This window comes from Neopelma chrysocephalum, unplaced genomic scaffold, assembly GCF_003984885.1.
Source record: "Neopelma chrysocephalum unplaced genomic scaffold, ASM398488v2 Primary Assembly neopelma1_72, whole genome shotgun sequence".
In the NCBI taxonomy this organism is placed as follows: domain Eukaryota; kingdom Metazoa; phylum Chordata; class Aves; order Passeriformes; family Pipridae; genus Neopelma; species Neopelma chrysocephalum.
Window position 1 is genome coordinate 6339573 of NW_020897732.1, and position 25836 is coordinate 6365408.

At 36.1% G+C, this 25836-nt stretch overlaps 1 protein-coding gene across 4 annotated transcripts in view; it reads right to left on the reverse strand.

Moving 5' to 3' along the window:
- The window catches only part of ZMYND11 (zinc finger MYND-type containing 11), a 106071-nt gene that overhangs the window by 36710 nt on the left and 43525 nt on the right, over nucleotides 1-25836 (reverse strand). For all 4 annotated transcript variants that reach the window (XM_027686787.1, XM_027686790.1, XM_027686789.1 and 1 more), the window contains exons 2-3: nucleotides 24255-24389; nucleotides 7433-7592 (exon numbers count right to left, since the gene is read on the reverse strand). In XM_027686787.1, the coding sequence (XP_027542588.1) occupies nucleotides 7433-7592; nucleotides 24255-24370 (276 nt within the window). In that variant the 5' untranslated portion in view covers nucleotides 24371-24389. The remainder of the gene's footprint in view (nucleotides 1-7432; nucleotides 7593-24254; nucleotides 24390-25836) is intronic.

The following is a 25836-nucleotide window of genomic DNA, read 5'->3' on the forward strand; positions in this document are numbered from 1 at the left end:
CAGTTTCAAATGAAAATATTTTTTTCTTTCTTCATGTTCCAAGTAACTTCAAGGTTAATAGAAACTTTCAACTTATCTCCTTAGAAACTGGATTCACTCCACTATTACTGCCACAATTTTTGACTTAGCTTGAGCCAAGAGGAGGTCTGTAGGCTATTTTCATTATGGAGATAAATCAGTGATGGAGTGAAGTATTTATTAGGTGAAATGCCTTTTATTTCCACATTATGTGTGTGAAGGTTTTGTTCCCCTAGAAAGAACGTGAATCCAGACCAGAAGGAAACCATCTCTACTTGTAGTTCCAAGTCTCCTTTCAAGAAGAGCTGCACACGAAAGTGGTCTTCCTCCCTTTTCTTTCTTAAAATATGTTTGCATTGCTTTTCTGGTCTTATTTTCTCCACGGATTTTTGTAGTGCTTTTCTAAGTTGATGTTTCAGCATATAGAGAAACATTTTATCTGAACCAAGAGCAGAACCTACTACACAGTTTCCTCAAATCTCTTGTTCATGTGCCCTGTGGTGTAGGTGTGGCTGGTATTGTTTCAGCTGTCAGTGACAGAAAGGCATGAGGCCTGCATTCATTGTGAATGAAGGATGAATATTAATAAGCTGATCAGCTTCAATGACGTTTCATTCAGTGACCAGCATGACATAATAATAAAAGATTCAAATCAGTTGCCAGAGATACAGAGCATTTTGAACCAATGAAGTTAATAAAAACAACACTACTAGGTCAGGATGAGCACAAAAGAGGTGGAAAAATGAAGAAGCATATTTTCAAAACAAAATCAAGATAGACTGATCTATGTCATATATTCTATTAGCATAATTTAAGTCTCGTGATAGAAGCTTTATACAGACTGGGTTTGACTAGTTTACTTCAGATCTGTAAGTAAATTCACATTCTTCAAAACACCCTCTTAATCAGAAAAAAGTATTTTGTGAAATCTGTGAACAACATCATCAGTATCTCAACTCCAGAACTGTGAGTGAAAGCCTCAAAGAAGAATACAGCATTTCATCGACTGAATTTTTAGAAGTTAGTTTGGCCAAGCTGAGAGAGACAAGTGAAGATGCTGATGTTGTTGTTTTACCAGTTTAAAAGAAGCAGCATCTCTCAGCCATGCAATAAGATGGACTCGATTAGTGTCACCTTCAGTAATATGAAGATCCTCCAAACAGTGTGAACTCCCTTTCCAGGGAATAAGAAATAAGGATGAGCAGGGGAGAGGAAAGAAATACTCCTGAACAGATGGGAAGAGAAGAACAAGACTGGAAAAGAAATGCAGAGAATTGTCCATTATTCTTAACCCATCTGGAGACAGGGAGAACCACTGGAACAGCAGCGAGGCCATTCTCATGAGCTGCATGCTAATAGCCTCAGAGCAAAGACAGAGGAGGGCCTTGGCTTTAATGCAGACTCAATTTCTCATCCATGAGTTGGGAATTCCAAATTCTAATTTGCTTCTCAAGGACAAAATAATCTATGCTTTGATTTGGTGATTTGAAAATATTTGCTTTTCCGAACTTTCACAAATCTACTAATTTTTGGTTCATTAATGAGCAGAATCACTACTGCAATTTGTGATGACAACGTGCAAGAAAAATCATTGCATTTAGCACACGGTGGATTGATTTCATGGCAGTCTTTTGGAAAAATAAGCTCAGAATGATGGACTGTAGAGGATGGAAAGACAGACAGAAAAGAAGCTTCAAAGAATTTCAGAAGCTCATCTTCCTTGAGTGCTCCTGTGTGACCAAAGTGTTATGTGGCCTGACCTCAAGGCCTCCTCATACTCTCCCTGAGGTGTGGAATAAGAGGTGGAAGCCAGTTTGAACTTTTTTCTCTTATGGGATCAATCATTAGCTCTTTGCATCAGCAAATCACCAACTGTAAAGAACACTGGTACTTTCACAATAATTAGGAATCTACCTGGAACATTCCAGCCTGGAAAATTCTCAATTTGTTACAATATGTGAGAAATATTAACCATCATGGTTTGGGCTATGTTTGGCTTTGGATCAGTGAATCCACACAGGATTTCAGATTAAAGGCAGTACAGATGGATAAGAAGAATGGAGAATTTTTTTAAACACTGAAGGAGATTTTTCTTCATTTGCTGTGACGTGTTCTTCCTCTTTGTGCTCTCCAGTTGCAAGAGCTTTCATGATGAAGGCACTGGCTGTCACTATGCTGTTTCATATTATCCTTCTGCTCCTAACTGAAATGAATGGGATGCACATTAAAACCATTCCTCAGCCTAGTTATTTAGAAGCCCCTAGCTTGCTAGCAGCAACTGGTAGGATTTAGGCTGGTTTTGGTTTGGGGTCTGGTTTTGTCTGAGTTGGTTTTTTTTTAATTTAAAGTGTATTTTATGTACAGAAAATATTCAAACCCTCACAGGAACTGTTCATAAACTTTTTGCAATTATCTTCATATTTATGGAGACTCAAGATGACACAGCCAGTTCAAAAAACAGCTTTTGGCTACTAATACTGACCTAGCATGGAAAAATCAATATAATTACAAAAGCAATTAAGCATGACAAGTAAGGAGTCCAGCCTTTGCTCAATCTAAAGTAATTTAGATTAACACAAACATAACAGCCAAAATACTCCTTTCTCATAGACTGATTCTAGCAACATTGAACCTGCAACACATCAAATCACAATAATCACTGGGTGTGTGCCTAAGGTCACCAGGGTTAACAAAATCACCTTCAAGGCTCACAGTGCTGGCAGTGGGTTACAACAAAGGTTAAAATGATGGGAACATGCGCAGAGTGAAGAGATGGATTATTTAGGCAGCCTTGTGACTTGAAAGTATCTGGGGTCACTCTAAGCAAGCATCAGTACTTTGTCAGTATAAAATACCAGAAAATCCCCAGTAATGAGTTAGCACATTAAGAATACATGAGTGTGTTGGGAAAAAGTGCATTGTATTTCCAGTGTTTCCTGAAAACAGGAAAGCAAGGAAACTGCCCCTTGAAACAGTATGGTCTCCACTAAACTAAAAAATCTTTAGAGGGAAGAATTGGAGAGGCAATAATTTAGATACAGAGAGGACAAAATGCACAGGAAAATGACTGTAACTAACCTCCAAAGTCAGACTTAACTAGCCAGAAGAATTGCTGGCTCTTTCTATAAGCAATCAATTAAGTTATCAGAAAACAGAACTCTGAAAAAGAGTAATTTCTTGAAAATATAATCACCTTGTATGTATTCTTCAGTGAAGAAATAGCTCATAGTGCCTTAACTAAGTGTGAAGCCTCACTCTTCACATCTCATTAGAGAATTTGGCTACTATGAACCAACTTTAAACCACAGCAGTGCTATGGAATATGTTGCATTCAGATGCAAACAATGAACCCATGTTATGAACACATCTCTATTTTAGAGGAGCACAATATTGTTTGGCTTTATGAACACATGAAAATTGAAATTATACATTCATAATGCCTCTCTCTGGGTCAGAGCAGTTTTATGACTTTAATCATGAGGAGAAGAATTAGCACATTAAATGCTCAAAATAGCTCAGTGCACACTGTCTGTAGAAAAATGTAAACGAGTAAGACAAACTAACTCTAAGAACTGTACCTAACTCCCCCCTAAAGCTACAGGACGTTGGTACTTAAATTCAATTTCTTTCATTGGGACTAGACTGAACACTATTTTACACAGATAAAAGTACATAATAATCATGGCATAACACAAAATAGTAATGAATGGGTAAGAAGATTTATTATTATTTTCTTTGAGAACTACTTTTCACTTCTGTTTTAACAACTGCATTGAAAGCATAGTTAACAACACCGATTTGCAATTTTTTTTCTAAACCCAAAGAACAAGGAGATAAATTTTTATGCTGATAATAAATAACACTTCTAAATTCCACAAGTTCTGTGAGAAATAGAAATAAAGCCTTTAAAAAGAAAAAAGTAAACTTCCACTACTAGATTTCAGGACTGACATTTCCCTTGCAAGGCAAGAAGTTGTAGAGAGATTTTGTTCAGTTGTATAATAATGGCATCAACAAATAGTGAAATGCAAAATTCCTAACTAAATCCTGAATAAAAATGGAAAATAAATTATTCTCGCATTTATTTGTTTCAAATGCATTAATCAGCTGAAAGATAAAAAAGCCTGTAAGATGAGAACACATTTTGAAAATGTGCAAAACATCTGGAGACACAGTAAATGAGCAAACAAAATTAATACCTGCATAAGGCCTGGAGGTACAATATTTGCAGCAAAGTTCTTGTATAGGTACCAACCCTTAAATATCAGTTGGAATACAGTACATTTTGCTACTGACTCCATATTTTAAATTTAGTAACTTATATAAAAATATTTCTCCCACATACATCTGACAGAAAAAGAACAATTTTATAGTCTTAAATCTGATCTTTTCTTTCCCCAGTTTTTCAGAATATTAATTGTCGTGAGCTGTCCCTTTTGGCAGGGCCTCCTGATGCCCTCAAATTGTTTTGTCTTTGCGCTTTAGCTTGTATGTTTTGACTTTGTATCTCAACTCTTTTGTATGATAGCTCTATATATGAGATTTTGCTTAATTTTTTTTACCACAGCTTCAACAGACTGATAGAACAACAAGAGCAAATTAGTATAATTTTTAACACATTCCTCTGAAAGCTAAGAGTAACCCTATCAGAGATCATGTCCTCACTGCGTAGGTCTATCATTATGTCAGCGTATTGGTTAGGGCAAATGTTTGGAAACACCTAAGTAAGCACCACAGATTATCAAATGAATCTTTTCCAAATCGAGCTGTCTTTTCATAATCTGTATACTTTCAATTTTTGCCACTGTTTACCCGTTAGTCCAGAGTCATCATTAAAACCAGTACTTTCAGGCCCTGTGGCAGCCTCTGGTCCGGCACCTATATTAGTAACAAATAAAGTGCTCAGCAGTTCTGTGGCCCAGGCCAGTAATTTATTTACTTGCTAAAATTTAGATCCAAAACCTCAAAAACATAAAAAAATACCAAGTAATACTCAAATAAAAAATGGTGGTAGGGACGACAAGAACGTGTCCCTTTGCCATCTCCTTGGAACCATCTGTGTTTCCTGACTTCCACTGTGGTGCCAGAAAACAAGCTAAAATCTAAAAGCATTCTTGCATTGATGTCAATAGATGGTGGGTTGGTTCTTAAGTCTTTCTCTTTCACATTATGAGCTTTCCGGGTTCCAGGAGTACCAGTCAAACCAAGTTTGACAATTAGGTGAAGGCTGAAGTTTGGTGGGCCTGAAATCCCTGTTCCAACATTAATAACTCTCATTCATAGACTTCTATCTCCTCCAATTGAATCTCCAAAAAGAATTTTGTGTGTTTGGCCTCACTGAAATGTAACTTGAGCTCATGGTTCAACAGTCATTAGTACCAGATTGGAGCAGTGCTGAATTACAAAGAACTACAAGCTGCCTCTTGATCAAGTGCAGACAAAACATCTGTAAAACTATCCAGTGTGTCCAAAGTAGAGAACATACCAAACTTCATGGTTTTGCACCAATTGTCGGAGAACGGAAAGTACTTGATCTGATGTCAAGTGATGACAATGACATTTTGCTACTCATTAAAACTTTCTGAATAAAAGAACAAAGAGAATGACTTTATATCAAGCCAATGTGTTTTGCTTCATCTGTCTGCAGCATTTTGATTCAGTATTATGATCAAGAAGTTTGAGGTTGGGTACTCTTGAAACACGTCCTGGATCAGAAGCGGATCCTTACTTTTGCATAAAACTGTTGAGTCAAGAGTGCACCAGTGCTCTGAACAACCGAGTTGGTCATCAGACATATGGTCACAGCACAATGTATCAGTGAGTAGCAGCCAGGCTGAAAATACAGACAGTGCTTCTAACTAAAGAGTTATTTGACTTAAACAGAATCTTGGGTCAAGTGAAAGGCAACGCTTTTCACTCAGAGATAAAATAATTGTGTAATTCTAATGATTCACTGGGAATTTACAGGCTGGTTATCTTTCAAGTTGCGTTAAACAAATGTTGCTAATAAGCAGGAGGAACATTATTCGAATGACCATTTTGAGGCATTTTGCTTATTTTTTTTCTTTTTTTTTCATTTCTCTTAGCAATAGAGGAAACAAACATACAGAATACTTGAGATAACTACAGATCTCAGGCTTTATGTCTTGTTGAACCTACACAGTTAATATCACCTCTAAACAGATAAAAATTATGTAAGAAATACCTAGAAGAGCAAAGCTGGAATCTTGAAACGTTTATTTTCAGGGAGAATAACATACTCTTTAAAGGCTCCCTTGAGAGTTTCTAATTAAATTAGAATGAGAACCTTAACAGTGACATAATGTACATTAAATACATATTTCAATACTTTGAATTAGGGTATCTGGGATAATTTTGACCATAATGTTTATGGACACTGCTTCTTTCCCAAAATAAAAAATAATGCATTGTTTCACTTTCTGGATGTTATTGATGACTGCAATAATGCAATGAGGGTCATAGTGGGTTTTAGAGTTTTTCTGAGTTTCCTCAAAATTTAAATTATTAGCTACGTCTGAGACAATGCTGTCCATTTTATCAGTATTTAATGCAATTATATTCTAAAGCAACAGTTTCTAGTTAAAGTATTTTAAAGCTTTGCCGAACTCGTTTTTTTTTTTTTTAATTAGGAAAATGTGGTCCTGTAGGTACAGAGATCAGGCTTCTGAACAAAGCAAAGAAATTGTGCAAGCTTTTTCCTAGTCTATGTGACTATTCTCACTTTGTGAGTGCATTCCATCTCAGCTATGCAGGAATACTGAAAAACATGCTTTTCTTCCCTTCACATAACTTTCAACCTGTTTAACTCGATTTCAATATTTATGTTACATATCCAGTGGAACAATGTCTGGATACCTGTAGCTAAATTTCCTAAGAAAATCCTTCCTAATTGAATTCCCTGGTGTTCACAAATACCTTTAAAACACATCTTTTCATGTGTGTTTGTATATAACTGTACAATTTCATGTTGCTCTTTTTGAAAACCCTATTTGTTCCTCAGATTTAGATTAAAGCAAGATAAATCAAAAATTCTTCCCGCCTTCTTTTTTTTTTTTTCCCAATACACCATCTTTGGCATTTGAGAATGTCTGAGGATTTCAAGTAATACCAATAATATTTACTGTCTTCCTGTACAGCTGTAGAAGAGAAGACTATGTAAAAGTGAGGGATAACTGGCAAGGACTTCACAAGTGTTTCATAGCAGAAAACTCAGAATTCAAGAAGAAAGAGCTTCTATGGAATAGAAAAGGTTATAGAAGTTTAAGAGTGCATTACTTCCCCGTTCACAAGCACCAACACAGAATCTATAAATAACATTAAATATAAATTAAAACAAGTTTCACGCTAAGATATCAGAAATTGTGATTTATTTTCTCAAAGACTTTATACTCACAATCTCATCTCCTGGTAACCAATATCCTTCTTGTTCAATACCAGCTTTTGACCCTTTACACCCCACTGTCAGGGTTTCCACGATAAGACCATCCTTGACTGCTAAACTCAGTTGACGTGTGGTTTCTTTTGGATGCATACCATGGACTCTAGACATATACCTGCACACAAAGCACAAAAGTCTTTAAGTGTTAGGGTTAAATTATAAAATGTGCCAGCAAAATAAAAAAATGATGTTTCAATTTTTCAAATTATTTAAAAAAATACACAGTCCAAGTTGATTGTTTTTAAACATTCAAAATTAATACAATTTCCCCCTTTAGTTCAAATCATCTTCCCCTTGCAGCTATCATGTGCACACTTAGACAAGTAGTAGCACAGTAATCTTCCAGAAAACACTTCCCGAATTATCACACACGCTGCTTGGGCTTGTCTCTGCCACATCCATTTGTATCCTTTGAATTAACTGAAACTTGCATTTCTCTAATACTTCCTACGGCATACACACTATAGAATGAGTGCAGAGCTACGAATGAATCCTTGTGATGCCTAGGTGTACAACATATTTATAAAAAATGTGAAATGCATGTATAACATATGAAAATCCAACAGTTAGAGTTACTGTACTAAATGGTTTTTCTTCTTTTCTTGAGATAACCACAATGATCACACTGTGATGAACTGCTTTGCTGAGAAGAAAACATATGCAGCCTAAACTGTGTATATACATGAGTTTCAACTGTGTAATACTGACCTTTAATCAGTATAATTTACTTCTAGGCCAGCACCAAATATTAACTTGGAGTAACCAACATAAAATTATCTCTCAAAATAAAGATGACCTCCCTGCTTTAAGTTCATTACACTTCAGATTCCAAGAACATATCTATGACTTAATGCACATGGAGAAGCAAAGAGAGCTGCAATTACATGCAGTAAGTGAATTGATTTGGAACCAAATATTTTGTGGACATATTTTCCTAGTTATAGATCTCTTACAGTTGCAGAGCTAACTCTTTTGCTGGAACTGGTTTACACTAATCTAATCTTTTTGTTTTGCTCTATAGGAAACTAAATGCGTATAATCATACAGTAGATTTGTGATTGAGTAGAAGTATATATTTGTGTAGCAAATTATAAAATAATAAGAGCAGCACAGGACATTTATAAATTTCTACTTGGTATCAGAGGCATTTACATAAAAGCAGCATGTTTGCAGGATCTTGGGGGTTATTTTTTTTAGGATAAAATCTCTTAGAGACAGATGTTGCCACTTACTATATTTACTATATTTTACAATGTCTGCCACAACATGGTCCAAATCTAGTTGGTTTGTTCAATCTACCACTGCATAATAAGAAATATAATTAATACAGAAAGAAAAAAATTCTGTGCGAGTTTATGATCCAAGCTAATATAGATGAATCTTATGCTGGCTAGCAAAAAGAAGATAAGGCACTTGAGTTCTGTACCACACCAAGTGGATGCTCATATGCCCAATCTCATCCTTCTCTGATGCTGCAGAAACCAACCCGACACGAGAACCTGTTCAAGTGATATTAAACACCACAAATGAGTTTTCCAAGTTCTCCAAATTCCAAGGTCTTAAACAGGCAGAGAATCAAATCCATTTAATTCACTTTCAAACAGAGTGCAAGTAAACACCACTAGTTTGTGTAAATATAAAGTGCTGAAGCTTTAAAACTGCATGAATACAACTAATGTTGCAAGTAGTATGACATATTTCATGTGTGTGTGCACATACACACATATTTATGCAAACACAATGAGCTTGTTTAAGTGCAAATTATCTTTGCCAGCATTTGCTAATGTTACTGTTTTTTCATCAGATTTCCATTTTTAACTCTGTACTAACAACCTCCCTGATGGGGCCACAGCATTCATGTTGTCTGCAATTTCTTCAAGTCCTTAACAGGTCTCAAAATACAGAGCATTCTTCACATTTTACTGACAGAACAAATCAGACACTGAGCAAGGAAGTGATTTCCCTACAGTTACACAGTGGGTTGCTATAAGTCTGAGGACAGAAATCAAGTCTGAACCCAGTGCCATAAGCCTTAGTGCATCCTGCTGAAGAAACCATGTATTTTGCATTGCATCATCCCCAGTTGCACAAACACTGTCCAACAAAATTCTTAAATGTAAACTACAGGTTCTGTGATTTCTCAGTCACGTTTCTGAACAGAACAGATATATAATAGAAACCAAAAAACCTTAAACCAACCCAAATCAGCTAAGAGGTTTAATCTATATCCACTGTGGCAGGGGGTGCACTAATGAAAAAAAGCACAAGGCTCAGAATCGCCCATTTCTCAAATCCATGTTCTCAACCAGAGTGAAAGTACTGCCACCAACTAAACTATCTCCTCATTTTCTCCAGCTGTAAATTGTGAGTAATAAATCCCCAGTGGCTTTTGAAGAATACTTTCGTCAATGTTCAGACTGTGCAGTCTGCAGATCCACAGGGGCTATGTTTTCCATTTTTAAAATAAAATATTATCAGCTTTCATAGGAAAGCACACATATGTAGGAGAATGTTTTTACTTCAAAGAGTAGAACTTCTGTTAGAAAAATGCCCCCTTCCCCCAAACTTTTACTCCTGTCTTGTTTCTTTCCAAACAGAAGGACATCAGCTAAATGAAAAAGTGATTAAGGCACAGGATTTGAATCAGAAAAGACAGTTAATGTCCTTTAACAATGAAATGTGAAAAACTGTTACAATATGGGAAAGATGCACAAAATAAGTTAAAACCCAGCGTAGATAGAGAAAGCATGGTATTTGGAGTCCTAACTACGATGTCAGCCTTGTTACTGGATCAGGGAAAAACAATATTGAAACGTCTTTGGGCGGAAGTGACACCACTAATCCAGCAAGCACAAGCCTTTTCCTGGCACTGCATCCACTGAAGCATCTGGCATCAACAAGTTAAAAAACAAGTCAGAGAGATAAAGCAATCCCCGATTGCTGTTTTCAATAAAAGCTGATTAGCTGTACCTTGGAGACAGGGAGTTGAAGGAATACTGGTTTATTATGCTCTTGCCCAGTCCTCCCTATCAACAGACTGCAAAGTGTAACACAACTCCTATACTGCTGTTACTAGCCAGCCACAAGAAGTAAAGCAAATACACTCAGATGAGTGAGAACAAGGCATAGAGACAAAGTAAAATCCCCTAAACCAGCAAACCAGACCTCATCAGATAGGGAGCTGAAACAACCATTTCAAAATACAATTTAACTGTGCTAATCCCTACTATATAAAATGAGGATCTTTCTGTGGAGGTTTGGCCTGATAATCTGCATGTTACATTCCAAATCTCACCAAATGAGGCTGCCTGTCTGCAGGATACAGAAGCAACTGAACTGCTGCTGAATATTAGAGTATTTATAGGTCAGTATTTTCTCCATTTATAACCTGGCAGCACAAACCTCCTTGACATTAGCATACAAGAATCTAGCAAATCTAGCAAAATTACAGGCTTTGTAATCAAATTCTAAGAGCCTAGTAATGCATGTTTTCAATTATTGCAACACCACTCTTGGAAAGCAAATGATAAGGATCTTTAGCATGTAGTTTGTTCATTACTACCCTTAAGCAAACCTCGCTGCCATACCATCAAATGTATATGTAAATGTGTTGACCTTCAGAAACAAGATACTACCAATACAATCTGGTAGATGACATGTGCACATACCTAATATATGTGCGTATCTGTCTAACAGTGAAAGAAAAACTCTAGATGAGAATGATAGAGGATAATCAATAGATTCGTAGATTGTATATGTATGTGCATGCTCATCCGTATTTAGTGCACAAAATACCAATCAGAGAAATGTGAAACAACAATTTCAAACCTATTTGGAAATGCAGATGAACAGTAGTCATGTATTTTCAAATTTAGCAACAGTAAAATATCATCATATTCTTCTGTTCCTATACCTTATTTTTGTTACCCATCCTAAAACCTTGACCACCTCTACAGACACCACAGGGACAGTCCAAGGGGTCTGTCCCTTGGAGGGGGGGACTCCAGCAGTTCTCACACGCCTCACAGAACCCAGGGGCCACACAGCCACCTCAGGTTGTACACCCCACCTGAGCCACGTCGAATGATGGGGGAGGAAACCTGGTGCGTGCCCTTCCAGACCCTCTCTCCTTCACAGCAACAAACTGCAGAAGCTCCTGTCACTCATGACACTACCAACTGACAACTGGATCTTGCCACCTCCCTTTGCTAAACTCAAGTGGACCACAGGAGTGCCCTAATCCACCTCTGAACCACTTACCTGCCAAATATAAAGGAGACATTACAGAACCACCAAAGTCTGTCAGCATATAACTAATTCACCCATAAATCTTCAAAATAATTTTCTCAAACTACCCAGTGTTCATTATATCTATCTATTCAAAACCTACATCTAATACACGTGCTTCATGGAATACCTTAAAACTCAAGAAAAAAAGTCTGGTTTGATATAAGGGGTGTGGAGGAAGCAGACTCTAAAGCTGCAATCACCATGGGAGCAAAACAGATACAGAAGTAGCCGGCACTTGCAGGGGATCAGATGGTGAACTTTTCACCTACAGCTGTCACACAGCTCACAACTTTTCCTTGGTGCTGTGCAAGACACAACATGAAGCCAAACCCTGCCCCAAAGAGCTTAATCTGTATGGCCACAAAACAATGCACGTAAATAGCTAACTCGGCTCCCTGAGTCCTCTTGAAGGCAACAGTGCTCTACTGAAAGGCAGCAAATAGTCTACATGAGCACAGCTGTGCTGTGGCCCAAAAAAGAAAGCTGGCCAAGGAAGGAAGGTTAATTAAGGTGGAAATCGGACACAGGTATTTTAAAAAAAACTCCCAGTTTTTCTGGACTCATAAGGAATTGCATTTTCAGCCATCTGAACTCATCAAAAGGAAAATACTGGAAAAAACTGCTACAGAAGCATCTCTGTACAAGACTAAAGTAAAATATATATAGGAAATAGCTGCCTTATATAAAATACAATAGTGTGACAAGTGTAGGTAGATGCTAATTTTAGTGGCAAACACTGTAATCTTGGTCTGATCAATTATCTCTCTCTATGCTGGATGCCTCTGCCCCTCCACGATGGGAAAGGAAGTAGCAGTCTGCTGGCAGCAGCAGATTATCTGCTGAGCAACTCGTCCAGGGATGAGTGGAGATCTGATAAATTTGAGATCTGATAAACTGAGATCTGATAAAATTGAGATCCGATAAAATGCAGCAGATTCCATTAAACTCAACTGAAAGCCTGCCATTAATTTTAAATGTTACCTACAGGTATATAAAAATGTCCTAGATTCAGGGACAGACCTTAAGGAATAATACATAAAATAGAAGAAAAGCAGCCAAAAATCTGTTCTGAGTTTTTATTGTGTTCCTGCAATTAGTGAGAAATGCCTTTTGCTTTACTTTCAGGATATGACAACAGTTTTATAGAAGGCCCACATATTTCTTTTAAGCCTTTTTTTTAATTGGAAGAGATTAGGCCACTTGGTCATACTGAAAGTGAAAATGCAAGAGATGGCTGTGATAGATTTTTTTTTTTAAATACAGCTACATGTCACAAAAACTTATAATACACAGGCTCAAATCTCAGGAATCCATTAGCTGTCCTTGTGGAAAGCCAAGTGAAGATTTGTGCTCACAGCTGTATCTCAAGGTCTCGCCCTGAAGCTCAGGTTGCCTTCTCCCACCAGATGTAGCACTATGGTACCAATCAACTTTCATAAAACACAGGCTAAACATTATGGGTATTTGACATATATATTCCCTACTTGCCAGAAACTGAGAGCTGGTCTGAGAGCTCGAGACAATACATACCCACAGAGAAAAGTAGAACTGTCTACAGTGGGAATGTAGCAGCTCACTTTTGTTTTCTAAGATACCTTTTGATATGTTTACACTTTCTGAAGTTTCAATTATGGATTAAATTTGCTAAGATAAACACAACCAAATCACCATGTTATGCCTCTGTGTTTATACTCCAGAGATGCAGGTATATGAACAGGCTGCATTTGATTTCCACTGCATTCCACATACCAACAGCACACTGTACAGACCACACAAGCACCGACAGTGCTGTTGCCTCTGCAACAAAATGCTTCTTATATGATCTACATTTTATGCAGTCCAAAATTCCAGAAATTACAGAGAAATCATGAATTTACTTTTCCCTCTGACATCAGTATCTGCAATATTCATTTTGAAGACACATACACTATCAAAGCAGGAAACGTCTTTAAAATTTGTTTTATCTCTCCTTCGTAGTCTACAAATACAGCATTTGCATGAATACGCAGTCTAATTTTGTGCAGTGTTTTTATAAAGCAAAAAGAATGCATAAACTTGATAGTGAAACAGTGCAATCCAGCAGTTCAGAAAGATCTGCCTGATGTTTGTGCTGCCGCTGTTAAAAGACAGCTACGGAGTAATCTTGTTTGTGCATGCTTTAGACACCCCAGGCACCACCACAGTTTCCTATAATGTTAATCACCTGGGTCATTTCTGTAGAAAGCACAGTAATGTTAACTCAGGTAATTCCCTGGTTTGGTAATTTAAACTGTCACTCACACACTGCACTACACACTTTAGATTGTGTAACCCACCGATATGACCGGGAAAAGCAAGTAATTAAGGTATCAAGCTATTCAATCCTTATCCACAAAAATCTCCCTTTCAGAACTACTACTACCACCTTCTTAGAAAAAGGACTCTACTCTCATTTTTCCAACTTGAAAACTTGTATGTGGTGCTGTTGGTAATGTACAGGTGTGTGCACTGAGCACGACTGGCAAACAGGAGCACTAATTGTTCAGGGGCACTACATGCATGGGTACAACTGCTCCTGTATATGCAGGGCCACTGTTCCATCACCTCTTTTCTTTGGATGTGCTGAAGTACATCCAAACAAGTATTACATGACTCAGAATGTAACATCCTAGATAATACCTTGCAAATGAAATATTTAGTCAGCTCATACCGAGCATTTCAATCCAAAACATGTTTAAAAAAATAAACATTCAAGTGCTTTCATGATTCATTTTTTTTTTTTTAGTTTTCCATCTGATTTAATTTCAGGTCTTATCTGGGTCAAAATCTTTTTCTTTCTGGTTTTTTTTTTTGGGGGGGGGGCATGTTTTGATTTTTTTGTTAGATTAAAGTCTAGCTGAGTTTCAAAATCATCACACTGTCACACAAATGTTCACCTTATTACCATCTAGGGAACAGCACAACGGCTGGAAAAGCCATCAGGGCAGAGCTGCTGCTTTTGGTGATGATATTGTTTATATGAATGGGAATATGAAACCACAGCCTAAAACAGATGGTATGAGTAGTGCTTTGGAGATCATTCTCTCTCCACTGATTACAGAGAAAGCCTTGATGAGCACTTCAGGCCAGATAGCAAGCTGTTAAATGGCCATGTCCCACCCATTTTTACCTTTTACTTCTAATAGAAAATCACATTTATTTACAGCAAAGAACCCAAATATAAGCTAGAAGGTTTACTTTCAAATATTATAAAGATGTTATGATTCAAGTAAAAAAAACATACTGATTGTGACATGAAAATTGGTTTACTTTTAGTAATTAGAAATAAAGTTAGCCTGTTATGTTTTTTTCTGAGTAAACTTACACAACTTCAATACAAATATTAATAGAAGCATGAAGTACATGAAAATGAAAATGTGGACAGTGATTTTTCAAGTCAGTTACACTTCCACCCCTTTCCTTCTCGATAGTTCTACTGGAGCTCATAGTTTGCATGGATTATATGAAACATTAAATGTTACAGTTTTAATAGTAACACACAATAAGGAGAGTTTAAATGAGTATGCTCTCATCAGCAAACGTCTAACATGGAGTATTGCTATTGTTAATAACAACGTGTTTGTGCTGTTAGTGTGAATCATTTTATTTACCAGACATACTCAGGCTCAGCCCAGAGATGACTTCACCTACTGAATCAATGAAGAACATTGACCTTTGAGACAGAAAAAGAATACTGCTATACTAGCAATACCACATAAGAGCATTCTTAAGAGAGGAGTTATTAGATAAAGAAAACCGATCAAGCAAAATTGGTTAGAACTTTTGAACACCTATCTCTTTATTTTCTCACAGAACAAAATGTAGGAACTAGATGTGTATGCAATAATATTACTGATCAAAGCAAATAAACAGAAAGTTCCACCTCACCTCAAGCTCCAGTCCTCAATAAAATAGCCTTCTATGCTAAACCCTTACAGTAACAGTTGCCCAGCCAGCTAAAGCAAGGCTGGAGGAACCTCTGTCAGTCCCACGATGAAGAGTTTTCTACACCAGGCATTGAAATAGTCTTATGACAGCCAGCACTGAAAAGCAGACTCAGCAATTCAGGTGGCAACATTCTTTATTGCACGGTGGGACAGTGTCTCAGTACCAAGCTGAAGGAACAATTATCCCTAAGAGATTACAGACAGCACTGTTTAATACGTGTGGACTTCCTTTTATACATTCCTTTAACCAGTTTAATTAATGTGATTAAATTTGTTACACAAATCAAGGAAATAATCTACATCAACAAAAGAGCTCAGCGGGAAAAAGAGTAACTATTAATATACATTATAAACTCAAAATAACACTTTAACCAAGTATATTAATTTAGAAAGTTTAATTCTTCTACTACTCAGAGCAAATGCAGATAGGTTCTTTATAGATTTTTTCCAAGAAAAAATTACATTTTTTCCTGTAATCCCTGTTTCCACTCTCCTTAGTCAAAAACGTCTAAAAGAAGCTCTTAAAATGGACCATTAATATCAGCAATATAAAAATTAACTAATAGCCAAACCAGAAAATTATTTTGAACTCATAAACAAAATTAAGATTCAACAGCCTACAAACAAATAGATAAAAGCTGCATGACAAATTTATCTACCTACAGGTAACATAGGTGAAATTTAATGAACATATGCCATTGCGAACACTCCTTGTGCAATAAAATTGCAATCTGTTGTTCTTTCTTAAGGGTCTTATAAAATATGAATATTTAGCTTAATTCTTGCTTCTCTTTCAATATTTTTTGAATCTGGATATTAAAAATTGTTATTACCTTGTTGAATATTACCTCATTGGTCAGCCTCAGTACAAATTCGCAAACAAAATTTTGTATCAGTTTTGATGCAAAAGCTGGTGAGAATCCCTGTACTTTCCCTCACATATGCAGTTCTCAGTGTTCTTTTTGTTACTTTATAGCATATAACTGAGCTTTTGAAGATATAAAAAAATTTCAACCTGAATCCATCATTTAACCTCACTGTGAAGCCATCAGTATAAAAAATTAATGTATCAAACAAGTCAAGTGTTTTGGTGTCCAGCATATTTCTATGCAATGTATTGATTGCCATGCTTGTAACTGCTAGTTGTGCACTCATAATGCAATTTTTATATATGACCAAAGTAGTACTTTTACCAAAAATTTCATTATTAGGGAGTCAAATGATCATTTTTAGACTGCTTTCTGTTTTATCAATATATAATGGTTTTTAACTAAATCAATCAAATAATTGCTGACATAGCACAGAAGACTTTTTTTCCTCAGGATGATCTATGATTAAGGATTTACAAGTTTTAAAACCCTAGACTCAGTTAATTCTCTTTGTTTAACATAAAAATAGTGTTCTGAAAACAGAAAAAAACCCACATTGGTTTGCAGCTAAAAAAAGCAACTGAAGTTTATAATTGGAAACAGAGAAGGAAAGTAAAAGAAATTAAAAAGGTGATTGACTCAGTGGAGTCAGACAGAAAGAAGTACCTTGTCCCTGACTATAACAGAAAATGCATAAGCAGGTATTGAAAACTAAGGGTTTTCTACCCTGTCACTACCTCGTGATATGTTTCCGTGCTTGTTTTCTTGTGAACACTCAGTAGACAGGTTGCCACTGGAAGCAGCTTTATGGACTGCTGAGGAAGTACTATCTTGCTTTTTTTATTGTAGCACCTTGTGCTTCACACTTTTGCTTACCCTTGCATAAATAGGAACTGCTATTATACTGCATGGCATGGAATAAAACTTCACTGTACTGTTCTTCCTCAACCCTTCCCAAATAAAAAGTAAAACGTGAACTTCCTGAGCACCTCCTTCAATATTAACCTGTTCCACCACAACAAAACTGACCAGGGTTCCAATAACACTATTTGCTTCACATATTCACATTTAATACATACATGAGGATGATGTACAGATGTGGAAAAGGACACAATAAAACTGGTTAAAAGTGAACTCAAGCAACCACTGTGTTTTCCTCCATAACAGGAGGATGTTCTACTTCAAACAGTTGCTTTCAGATAAACCTGCTCTCCCACAACAAAAAGACAGATATTTTAGGGGAATGGCTTGACAAAGGATAAGAAATGAACAAGCAAAAGAACATTTCTAAGCTTTTATTTCGGTCAAAGAAATATCAGGTGATACAATAGTACTTTCTGTTCATATAAGGTTAAACAACAGGATTATCAAGTTATAAATCCAGTGTCATCTGCTCTTCTAATCTTTCCTATGGCTTACTATTTTTGTTTATGTGCAACTATTTAGTTGCAACATGCAAAATACTAGGAAGATTTAAATTTCATCAAATAGTAACCGATTTTTTTTCTAACAAGTTTCCAAGCTTCAAATAAGCAATATTGTAAGAAACTTGTTCTTTCAATTTTTTTTCTTGCCACTGCATCACACATGCTTATTTATAGACTTACATGATTATTCCCTACCAGTTCAAATTGCTCATTTTCTTATTTAAACTCTCTTGTCATTATTCTCTACCTAAGAATAAATTGCTCATTCTCAACTTTGCTTTAATCAGTACTTCTAGAAATGGTTTTCTGTTAAAGTAGAGAGCCCAGAAAGAGAACAAAAGAGCTAAGGAACAAAAACAGATATATGAACTTCAACGATTCTCAGACATTGACTAGAGAAATTTCAGGGTGATATTTGGAAGAGAAACCCCCCTCCTAGGCCTAAATGTCAAATTGAGAGCGTCGCATACTCAATCTACAACTGCAGGCGAGTCCATCTCAACTGTGGGACCAGAAAATCTCATCATTTTACAGTAATCTTTCATACTGAGTAATTCTCTTCTGGCATGCTATCCCATCAATGCTGATTAATGTCAGTCTGCACAGAACTAACAAGGGACTGACAGAGTCTACTCTATACTGGCTTGAGATCTGCTCATTTCTGTTAGATGTTCTGACTTATCTGCAGCTACATTAAATTACAATATAGCAAAAATGAGTACACAGAACAAATATGGGAAAATGTCTATGACCATTTAGGGACCTAGTACTGGACCATCCTATTTGCAAGACAATTAAAAAGGACAAGAGTCTTTGCATCTATTAATGAAAAAACCAATATTTTCTTGTACCACTACTGTGATAAAACTTCTATGTGCTAAAAGCTTTCTGATTGATGGAACAGATAGTTTCAGTATTACTTTATTTGAAAATAACACAAAGCAGCCAATTATAGCATTACCAGTTTTATCCTAGCTAATGGTCTATCCGTCAGGATCATGGTACCAAAAGTTGTGATACCTGTACCCTGTATACTATGGCCACCCTTGGTTTCATTCCCAAACTAACTCGTTCTCAGGCTCCATTCTGGAGAAAGCCAGCTTCTTCCTCCTGGGAAAGAGGCAGAGCACGGCCAAGGGGTGAGCTTACAGAGAACACATGTGTAAACCATGCCAAGGCTGGCTCCTGCTGCCAAGGGCACTCCAACACTGTTCCAGCACGCTATGTGTCCTCAGATGCCTTCACATCATGCCCAATGGCAAACTATCATGTCTCTATCTCAAGGTTTCAAGAATAGCATTGCTGTGGGCTGTATTATTTTTGGCCCTGAGAACTGAGGAACCACGCACACATATAAAACAAACAAACAATATGCCAGGGCCAAAGAAACACACTGTGAGCCAAAGGCAGCGAGGTGTAGTCCCAGCATAGCTCCAGAGGGTGCCGGGGCATTCCCTGTCATGGTACACAAAGATGGTTTAGACATAGCCTTTAAAAGAGTCAGAGAGAGAAGCCAATCAACTAAATTAATCATGAAACACAGCAAAGGGAGAGAGAAAAAGTCATGAGGAAGGAAATATGGAAGAAAAGAATTGTGTTTTGGTTCTTCACATTAGTCTTCATGGAATAGTTCAGAAACAAGAATAATTATCTATTTACAATGACAAAATCTTGAAAGTGGCCAATAATAGTTCTGGAATACCGTATATGACAACTGGGTATTTTAATAACATTAACTTAATAGATAATGAACTATGAACTAATCATAAAGGTTATGAAATGTTCATATATTGCCACTGAGGAAACCAAATACCTTGTGAGAAAAGGGGTAAATATTTAATTAATAGTTAATTAAATCTTAGGAGTCCAATTACCTGTAAGGGAATTATAAAGAAAACACTACAAAAGAAACTGGGAGATTGGAATAGCCAAACAAAGAGAACTTTAAAAATGTGTCTGTACAGAAATACTTCCCAATCTGCTATGCAACTGAACGTCAATAATTTATCCTACTCATTTAAATATGTATGTCTTTTTTCCAGTGTATTTTAAGGCATTTTATTCCATAGAATCAATTTTTGACATTACCCCAAATCCAAAACAGATGGAAGATAATGAGGAAAAAACAGAAAGTCAAAGCATATTTATAAATTTTAACACACTTTTAGGATGAACAATTTGTCAAGCCATGCTTTTGACAGAGAATTCACAGGATATGGGAAGCCATTTCGTCACTAGTGCCTACAATATAACTAATACCAATAATACTCATCTAAATAATTGATATACAGAGGTCAAATTATCCCAATATCAAGTCTGGACAGAAAAAGAAGTAATATTTCTTGATAAATACCTCTTTGAAATATAATCTTGTTATTAAGAAATGTTGTAGTTTAGAAATATTAGCTATTTCTTGTAGTCAGATTTTAAGCTATTGTAATTAGTTGACTTGAGATACGCTATGACAATATAAGTTAGGTGACAATACTTATTTTCCCCACCTTTACAGAAATGCTACCACTGCCTTCAAATGAGTTTTACAATTAAATAAAAATGCATTGAATATACTCAAGCTTATGTACAAAGACAGGAACTTAAAATATATATTTTAAAGTTCTCTTCTAAAGGTAGTTTGCACTTTCAGTACTAAGTTCTTTAAATTCACTACACTCTTCTTCTCATTATTATTGGTTTTCAGTCCTTCATTTCATCTTCAAGCTGCTGATGAATTCTTCTCTCCAACCCACAGAAAGTGCAATGTACCCCCACAGAGAATTACTAAAATTGAAGAATCCCTTTCATACAATGATTTTGTTGATTTTTTTTTTTGAGATATCGAGCTTCTGCAGTGTGGTCTCTTCCCTACCATTGCTTTTATTTAAGTATTTATATAATACTCCAATTAACGGTGTCATATTCTTGCCATTTTTACACCCACATATTTTTAATTCCTTAACATATAGACACCTTTTTTGTGTTTCTTAATACTTCTCTACATGCAATGACTTTTCTAAAAAAATTGCCAACAGTTCAGTAAGCTTACTAACTAATTTATTGAAAGCTCTAACTTATGTATTCAAATTTTCCAAGTGACTCTTTCCCTGATATGACAGTTTTCAATCACTTTTAATCATGCATTTTTCTGTTCTTGCCTTTCCCCTCAACAATTTAAAAAGCAAAGCATACTTGATTTAGTCTACTTTTAATTAAAGGGCCTCTTTCCTTATAGGTTTTTCCTGATAATATTAGAATTACCTTCTAGTGCTCTTGGCTCCTCCTACACTATCCTCCTACTCTTAAGTTCTCTACAGAAAATGCATGCCTAGTTCTGTAGGTTTTTCTTGCACACTTTCCATTGCCAGCATTTTTGGAAGTCTTTCTTTACTCCAGATATTTTCTGACAATTGCACTTAAAGTGTGCAGGTTACATTTTCCGAATTTCCATATTTTAATGTGTTATATAAATGTGTCTTTTTTAAATTTACATATTGAGCTAAACCAGTTCATAATCCATAAACAATGAATCCTCTTTTTATATCACCAACATTTCCTCCCTGGCCATAAAAAGTAAATGTTCCTTGACATTAATGTCTTCTACTCGGCACCAGAAGACTAAGAAAAACAAGAAGTAAATGAAATAACCAGGAATGTGTTAAGAATAGGGAGATAGCTATGCTGAACTACATATTAGGAGAAAAGCCAAGAAATAGATTTGCTTAAAGAGAGCAAACCATCTGATGAAGAAAGCAGTAATTCTTCAGAGCAATTCTGCTTTGAAGGTGTTTGGACTAAGAGGTCACAAAATATACAGGACAACTCTGTCTCCGGCAACAAACAAATGCTCAAACTATAGGAAAAGAAAATCCAATCAAAATCAAATAATGAATCATCTTTTCAATGTGAGATGTTCTCTGAAAGTACCCATTTGTCATCCACTACATAACATAGTAGGAAGACTATTGCTTACCTTAAACATGGATTTATAAAAAAAAATATTATCTTGCTGTTTTGCTGTATCCTTACTCAGGAAGATGACTTGCTTCCATAAATGTCATTGTAATTATTACTTTCAATTATTTGTAATATGAAAAGCCACTCTTTCAGTCAATCTCAAGGAGTATTAACACTTCTAAAAAATGTTACTAATCAAAGTATTAGAATCTTCCATTTAGCTCCAACTATGTCCATATGCTCATAATTTTGACCACTGTTTGATTTTGAACTTTCTTATTATTCATACTTCTGCTTATGTGCCCAGACATTGACTGATCTTTCAAGGAATTGCAGTTCACCTAACCAAATAATTTTGAGCCTGGAAGAATACATCAACTGCTCAGTTTTCTGATGCCCAGCTAATTTCAGAACTTTATTTTGAATATTCCATCCTATGCACACTCATTTACTATGTCATCTGTGTTTCTTCATCAATGAATAGTACTGTACAGCAACTCAAAAGTCTTTATCTTTTCCTCGTCAAAAACCATTTCCTTAAAATATCATATAATAAAAAAACTAGATCAGCGTTCATCACTGTTGTCACTGATGTGCATGTGGAGTGTTTACAATGTCCAAGCACTTTCTAGATTGCTCTTCACTGCTAACACCTTGCACATCTTTCTCAAAGTACTCAGGTTGCTTGCATTTCTGTTTAGTCACTTATTTTTCTTCTGAAATGAGTCATACAATCTGGATCGAGACTAAAAAATCAAAGCACCCGTCAGTTACCAAGAGCAGTACTTCTTTTTCTAGTATCTAATTACCTGTTTTCTCAACCTTGTTTGTAATGATTTGTCTGACCCAACTTTACCCAGCTAAATGTTATTCACACTATCTTAAACTAGGCATCTCTCATAAGAGTGGGATGAATTCCCAGCTAGACATGCCTGTCTCCCTTTATTACATCTAAAAAGAGCACAAACAGCTAACAAACTCAGCTAATATATAGCCTGGAGCAAGTAATTTGAAATGTTAAAATGGAAAGTGTATAGCATTAGTTTACCCAGTTGTCTCCTTGGAGACATGATGAAAATATATATATGCTTTAATGCATTATGAAACTCCAGTACAGTCTCAAAAATGAAATTCCCTAAAATACAATCTCCTTCTCAAGCCCTCTTGGAACTCCCTGTCTCTGGGAAGGTGCTTTTCAGTTTAATGGGGCATTTTTCTTGTTGTAGAAGCCAGGCACACAACAATTCATTTGGAACATCACCCTTTTTCTTTCTCCTGTTCATTGTTCACTACGTTTGGAGAACCTGAACTGTTACACTTCTTCTATTTATGAAGCCAGTTTTGCCTGTCACTTCCATCCCAGATCTTCCAAACTCTGTCAGTGGACCCTGTCATGGACCATGTTACAATGATTTTTGCTTCGTTAGTCACCTGCATTGTTTATAACTCTCCCCTTTAGTGGTCTCTGGCCTCATTATCAGTTCACATTGGTTCTGGCAACTGAAGAGTTGCCAACTGGTTACTTTTGCTCTTTTAAATTATTCATATTGATTACTTTGACAAATGTGACGTACACGTTGGCCTGGAAATGCAGACAAAGCAGAGAGAGGCACAAAACCTCCCTCAGTTTTTATTACAGTGGCTGCTACAAGTTATATTGTAGACCTTTTACACATTGCAAGCTCCACAGAACAAAGAATATGTATTTCTTTGTGTATACAGTGTCTAAAACACCTTGAAGAATATTTTAATAGTATTAATCGCAGGTGGTAATCGTGCCATGTCTTTTTTAATAGCAACTTAACGCACATTTCGGCAAATATGGCTTATTTACTTGAGCAACCTGACACTTCAGGTTTCTCTTCACCTTCTAGAAAATAGTTCTCCACTGGCTTATCACATTTTCCTAAAGAAATAGATTATTTACAGATTTTATTGCCCTTTTGTCCTTAACTGTTATATCTAGTTCTAGTATTTTTAACCTCTGAAATGCTAAACGCAGTTAAAGCACTATAAATGTTACATATTTCCTAAAGATGCTTATGCAAAACAAATACAGGGTAAGATCTCAGTTCAATGTATTAAACCTCACTTTAGGATCTTCAGGTGCTCAGTTCAGTAAGTTTGGGTTTTTAATAATTAAATAATTAGTAACACAGAAGTACACACAACTGTTTCACAGTATTTCACGATGTTTACTATTTCTGTTTCTAAGGGCTTTTAATAGCATCAACCTTCCCCCTCATCAAGCCTTTTTTTGGAACAGGTCACTTACTTTGTAATACGGTCAATGTTAGCAATTTGCTTCTGGTTCCGGATAATTTCTATAGCTGCCCAAAGATGCTGGATAGCCTTTGTATCTGCCTGTCGTCTCTTCGTTAAGCGTGCCATGACCTGTTTACTTGGTCAGCTGCAGCCAATAAATAAAAAAAAAAAAAACAACAAAAAGTTAATCAAGAATTATGAAATAGATTACATGATGATTATATTGGAATAAATATGATTACAAGGAAAAATTTATTGTCATATAGCAATTCAATTCATGTATAACAGCACGTTTCCTTGTGTTTAAAGAGCAGGAAAAAGCAAAAAAAAAAGTAGTTTACAAGAACCCTTTTCACAGCATGTAATCTATACAGAAGACAAATGGCAAGCAGCAAAAAATATCAAATCAATAACAAACGACTCAACTTATGAAACTGGTTAAGAAAAGTCACCTCAGTTCCCTAATATTTGGTAAAAATGCAAAGCTACTCTGAGCTGAAACTGCCACAGCCTCCTGCATTGCTTGAAACTCTTAAAAAGGGTGACTGGTGCTCTACTACATCACACAGTGTAAGTATGAACTCTGACACAGAGAAAAAGCTGGACCCACAGTTTAGCACACAACGCAGCTCTCAGAGTATTACTTCCATGTTTTTATAATTTACAGTTATTTTAAAACATCCATCCTATGAGCAGAAACTAGAAGTATATTTTCATGGATGACAAACGTTTAAAAAATATTTTGGAATAATTCCATTTTCTGTAACATGCTAAAACCCAACAGGACCAAAGTGCTTCTGATGGCATTTACCCATCTAACCAACCCTGAACAGGAACATAATGAGCATCTGGCTTTGTTTACAAATTTTCCAAAAGCTCGAGGCAATGAGTACAGATAAGCCATAAATCGCCTACAGCTCTACTACAGGCACCGAATCCCTTTTTAAAAGCTTAACGATGCATTTTGATCACTAAATAACTTTCTTCCAGTGCCACCACTTTCTCAATGAAAAAAAAATGACTGATTTACGAGTGCTACCAAGGTCTATAATTTATTTTAGAGCTCTGTCCTCAGAATGAACTCTGTGGTATGCACACGGATATTTGTAGCTAGCAGAATATTAACTTCAGTAACCTAAAATAATATAAAAAATGCAAAAACATTTCACCATCTGTGCAATGTTAAAGATGGGAATTTAAGTATTAAAAGTGTCCCTGCTCTCAAATTCAGAAAAATGAAACAGATTTGAGTATTCCATCAGTTGTAGCAATGTAAATTTCAAGTCAATGGGACCTACAGGCACTTGTCAAAGAGGGCTGTCAAGTTTTAGATCTGATATTAGCTCAGCAACACTCACTCAGTCTACAGGTGTAATTAAATGAATGGCAACGTTCCATTATTAAGGATAAGAAATTATTTAACAGCATCATATTTAATATTATGTAGCCCATTTAAAGTAAAAAAATAAGGAAAAAAACCGATGATGTGAAGTGGTATGTAAATGTTCAGGTCCATGAGGCACCTCTGGTTGCAGGAGATAGCAGGGAAGGGCAGAGCAGAGCAGCACACAAGAAGGTGTGGGCTGGTGACA